This window comes from Rosa chinensis, chromosome 2 (assembly GCF_002994745.2).
Source record: "Rosa chinensis cultivar Old Blush chromosome 2, RchiOBHm-V2, whole genome shotgun sequence".
In the NCBI taxonomy this organism is placed as follows: Eukaryota; Viridiplantae; Streptophyta; class Magnoliopsida; order Rosales; family Rosaceae; genus Rosa; species Rosa chinensis.
Window position 1 is genome coordinate 67,174,870 of NC_037089.1, and position 5,011 is coordinate 67,179,880.

The 5,011-nt window shown below is 40.1% G+C and overlaps 1 protein-coding gene across 1 annotated transcript; it reads left to right on the forward strand.

Annotated features, from left to right (window-relative positions):
* Window positions 1-573: 573 nt before the first annotated feature.
* Window positions 574-4,661, forward strand: LOC112184818 (probable serine/threonine-protein kinase DDB_G0277165). The gene is made up of 5 exons (XM_024323052.1): window positions 574-1,557; window positions 1,655-1,711; window positions 3,501-3,622; window positions 3,891-4,087; window positions 4,225-4,661. Exons 1-5 carry the CDS (start codon window positions 574-576, stop codon window positions 4,659-4,661), a joined length of 1,797 nt encoding a protein of 598 aa, XP_024178820.1.
* The last annotated feature ends 350 nt before the right edge of the window (window positions 4,662-5,011 follow it).

Below are 5,011 nucleotides of genomic sequence, written 5' to 3' on the forward strand. Positions count from 1 at the left end.
GACTCGTTGATGCCGAAATTGGCACCAACAAGGTAGTAGACTTCCTTAACTCTACAGATGAAAGTTGGGCTACTGATGGAGCTCTATTGACTGTAGTTAAATATGCACTCATGTCCCCTGACTTCCACGTTTGGGTATGTAATAGCCCTTCATAACTAAATTATGTATTATCTTCAGAGGTCTAATTCCTCTGTGATTAAATAAAGTCTATTCCTTTGTGAAAAATATAGGTGCAGGTAGTAACATTGGTTCAGGGTCAAAACCTTGATGCTGAAGAATTTCTAAATTTATGTAATCCATCAACCAACAGGAAAAGGATTAACCATTTACTCTAATTCGCATAGGATATATAAGAACCCGAAAACACACTGAAAATTACCTACCAGTACAATAGAACAAGATATATAATCCGTAAACAATAGGAAAATGATTATTTACCCTAATTCGCATCCTTACATATAAGAACCCCAAAACACGTACACTGAAAATTTCCTACCAGTACAATAAAACTTTCTGTGTTTTGAGTTCATTGCTGTCAGGTTAGTGATGAGTGAATCAGACTATTTTAAGGCCATGGAAAAGCTCGAGAAGAAGAGGAAAAGAATTCAGGAGGAAGAGCCGGATTCTGGCAACGTCGGTCGGACCAAACGGTGGGTTCGACAAAGGTTCCTCGGCGCAGGACAATTCGGTACGGTTTTCTTGGCTAGTCCGGCCAAACCAGGTTCCAAACTGCCGCCGGTTATGGCCGTGAAGTCGGCGATGCTCTCGGAATCTGCCGACTTGGTTAAAGAAAGTCGACTTCTCAAGAAATTCAAGAACTGCCCTTTTATCCTTGACACTTACGGCAGCGATGTGACTAAAGATGTTGAAGGTGAGGAGTGGTTCAACGTTTTCTTGGAGTATGCTCAAAGAGGAACCATAGAGGATTGGATTCAGAAACTCAAGAATTTCGGGTTGCATGAGCTGCACGTAAGGAGGTATACACAGTCACTATTGAAGGGGCTCAAGTACATTCATGGAAAGGGTTTTGTGCACTGTGACATTAAGCCTGCCAATGTATTGCTAGTGCGTGACGGTCCTGATGATACCGGGTTTGGATCTTACGTGGCGAAAATTGGGGATTTAGGGCTGGCAAAGAGGGCTGACAAGTACAATGTGATGAAGCGTTCTGATTATATAAATGGCACTGAGTTGTATATGTCTCCAGAAGTATCGCTTCACAACATTCAGGAGCCGCCAGCCGACATCTGGGCATTAGGCTGCACTGTTCTGCAGATGTTAACCGGGATGGAGTTTTGGGATGTGAACACTGACTTAAGAGATGACTGGGGGGTTCCGATTGAGATTCCGATTATCCCTGAAAGGCTGAGCAACGAGGCTAAGGATTTCTTGGGGAAGTGCTTCATATTGGACCCTTTGGAGAGATACACGGCTGAGATGCTTTTGAAGCACCCTTTTATGTGCAAAAGCTTGCGAATATGGACAGTCTCATCTCGTGAATTGGTTACAAGAAGCCGAGTTTGCCAAGGACCAGCTGCAATTCCTCTAATGGGTGCGGTATAACGTCATTATTCTAATTGCGTTCTGTTATTGTAAAGGCTAATTAAATGTATAGTAGTTCTTTGATTGATTCAATGAATGTCCTTTTGAATAGAGAGCTGTACCTAGTGCCAGTTTTGATCTCTTTTATCTTTCTCTTGGTTGTTTTAAGGTTGGTGTTGTTCTTTCACTGGTGTAATTATCACTACTCATACTCAAATAACTCAATTAGCTTATTCAACGGTTAAAGATCTTAACAAAGCTTTCTTTATGAACTTTGTTGTATTTTGACTTTGAAAAATCGACATCTTCATTTTTGAGTTCCATTAGTTTGAGAAGTTCTGTCTTAAACTTCATTTTTTCATTTCCAGTCGGTACTAATTGCAATAAAAAAATTTCAGCCCAACAAAGATTGACATTTGATTTGCATCGAAAGTTTTGAACCATCAGTTACTGAAAATGTTATAGAACACTAGCGCCATTTATTGAACAATTAGTGCTGTAAAATGAACATTCGATCAAAATAATGTACGACCCACACTAAGATCTTTTTTTTTTTTTTTTTTTTTTTTTTTTTTTTTTTTTTTTTAAGGAGAAAGGGATTAGGCGATATTAGTTCCTCGGAGACAGACAATGTAGGGCACAAGTCCCACCCTCAAACCCGAAGGTGAAGGGTCTGCCCCACTCTGGGAACCCACCGCCCGTCCCCCAACTCAATTTATTAAAATAAAGAAGAAGAATACATCGTCCAAGAGATAAAACAAAATTAACAACGAAATAAAAGAGAGGGAAACTTCCCCCTCATGAACAAATCTACAAAAAGAAAAAACCAGCCACAAAGTGAAAACTGGACACACGAAATATGCCAGAATTGTGGTTGCGCCTGCATGTAGATGCATATGAAGCTAACTTTGCTCACGACCTCCTGGGAATAAAAGCCTCTGAGAAGGAGCGGGCAAGAAAGGCAGACGAACATAATCATCTCAGCAACTCAGCAACCCACACTAAGATCGAAATGTAGTAGTGAAAGAAATAATATTCTTCTACTATGAATATGACAAGAAATATATCAGTTCTTGAATGAAACTTGGGTTCGTCAGTCTCGACCCTCTCCTGGTTCTTGTCATTCTTATCACCGTTTATATATATTAGTAAAAGAAGCTACTATATATACTTCAACAAATACTTATATTACACAATTCAGGTTATAAGCCACAGGCACAAAAACTGCATATAATGAATCAAGATCATGGTAGTGAACTATTTCTACATCTAAACAGGCTTGGTATGCAGCATTAGAATCTCATATGATGAGATACTAAAAAGGTTCAAAGTTACCAGGAGAACAAATCTTTTCCTTCTTAGAGCATCTCCGACCATTTAGTCATAAGCCAAAGCCATATGCAAAATTTGACTCCCCTAGTGTCATCACTATTCATTCAATTTTTCCATCTCTAACCATGTTTAGTCAAAAGCCAAAGTCATTTATTAAATTAATCATTTTAGAGAATTAATTAACTACAATATGAATTTATATATCATACATAATTATGTTATATAATTTATCGTCATTAATTGATTAAAAAAATTATTTATTTATTTTTGGGAATCTATATATTCGTGCCACGTGTCAATGCTATTCGGATCCGATATCTTATCTCTATCTCGGTTGAGATTTTATTTACCACGTGATAAGATAAGATTTTCTATCTCAACTTTATTACCGATTTTAGTGCCACGTGTCAGTCGTTGAAAGGGTGGTTAGATTACGTTTTTGATTTTTATCTGCCACGTCTCGTATCCTATCTTCAGATATCCTTTTCCAACCCTCCATAAATACGGAGTCATTCACTCCATCATAGCTCACCAATTCACAAATACATCTCTTCTCATTTCAGAAGCTTAGAAATTCTGAACTTCCTTTTCATTTTATATTTTTGGTTCCTTGTTGCAATGAATAGGTTCCGGAAATTGATGATGCAAGAGGAAGAAGATGCCATTACAAGAAATCGTCAAAGAGCCCTGGTGATGCAGGCAGCTTCCTCTCATATCTTGAGGATCCAAGAGGAAGAATCACAGTGGGGTGGTTCACAGCCCGGGCGCCAATACATCACAAGAGATCGAGAAGCTATGGATCGACGACTGAAAGCTCTATACTTCACTTAGCCGTGCAGGTTCCAGGGCGATGCATTTCGCAGAAGGTACAGAATGTGACCTCATGTGTTTGACCAAATGATGCATGATGTCGCCAACCACGATCCGTACTTCGTGCAAACTGATGATGCCTCCGGCAGAGTTGGTTTGTCTACCGAACAAAAGCTGACTTGCGCTATGAGGATGCTTGCTTACAGGCTTCCGGCAGACCTGTGTGATGAGTTTCTAGACGTAGCTGAATCTACAGCTTTGGAGATCTTGTCGCACTTTACTAGAGCAATCTCGAATGTGTACCACGATCAATACCTTCGTCGACCAACTCCGACAGATTTGCAACGGTTGCTCGATGTTGCCGACAAAAGGGGGTTCCCCGGAATGGTGGGAAGTCTCGATTGTATGCACTGGCAGTGGAAAAACTGCCCAACCTCATGGCAAGGGCACTTCACTGGTTATAAGGGAAAACCCACAATCATTCTGGAGGCGGTCGCATCATACGATGCTTGGATTGGCACGCCTATTTTGGACTTCCAGGTTCCCTTAATGATATTAATGTACTTGGAATGTCTCCATTATTCAATGAAATATGCACAAGTGAGGCTCCTCGAGTTTCGTACCATGTAGGTGCTAGAGAATATGGCCAATGCTACTACCTAGTCGATGGGATCTATCCTAAATGGGGATCTTTTGTGAAAGCAATTAGAAATCCAATTACGCCTGAGCAAGCTCATTTTACAAAGATGCAGGAGTCATATAGAAAAGACGTGGAGAGGGCTTTTGGCATTCTCCAAGCTGGTTTTGCAATAGTAAGAGGACCTGCCCATGGATGGGATAGAGAGGATCTCCAATACATCATGATGACTTGCATTATTTTGCACAACATGATTGTCGATGATGAGCGTGAAGAAGATGAAGATTCGTCTATTGACCTCGATGATATCCCCACCAGACCAAGGAAAGCACAAATATGAAATATATGAGAGGTATGAGGATGATCATGAGGTTGAGCGCAACCGTCCTGAACTTGAGGAGTTCATGACTCGTTACCAGGGGGTTAGATGCCCAATTGTGCATAGAGTCCTTCAAGGAGATTTGGTTAATCACCTCTGGAACATGAAGCTGCAAGCAGAGCGGAACCGCAGATGAAGAGATTGTATTTTCACGCTTTCAATAATTGGCAATGTGGCCATTGTGTGGTTTGATTGTTTGTGTGTTTATGCTTTGTAATGTTGTGTGGTTTTATTTTATTGTTAGTGTGTTTATGCTTTTGTAATGCAGTGTGTTATATTGTTATGAATAAAAGTGAGATAAAAACAAGTTT

What these genes read in the sequence shown, in the direction of transcription:
- LOC112184818 (XM_024323052.1), top strand. Translation starts at nt 574, where the DNA reads ATGGAAAAGCTCGAGAAGAAGAGGAAAAGAATTCAGGAGGAAGAGCCG. An exon ending in TTTCTCTTGGTTGTTTTAAG is followed by an intron (nt 1,712 to 3,500) that starts GTTGGTGTTGTT and finishes TGCAATGAATAG; the next exon opens with GTTCCGGAAATTGATGATGC. An exon ending in AGAGGAAGAATCACAGTGGG is followed by an intron (nt 3,623 to 3,890) that starts GTGGTTCACAGC and finishes GCTTGCTTACAG; the next exon opens with GCTTCCGGCAGACCTGTGTG.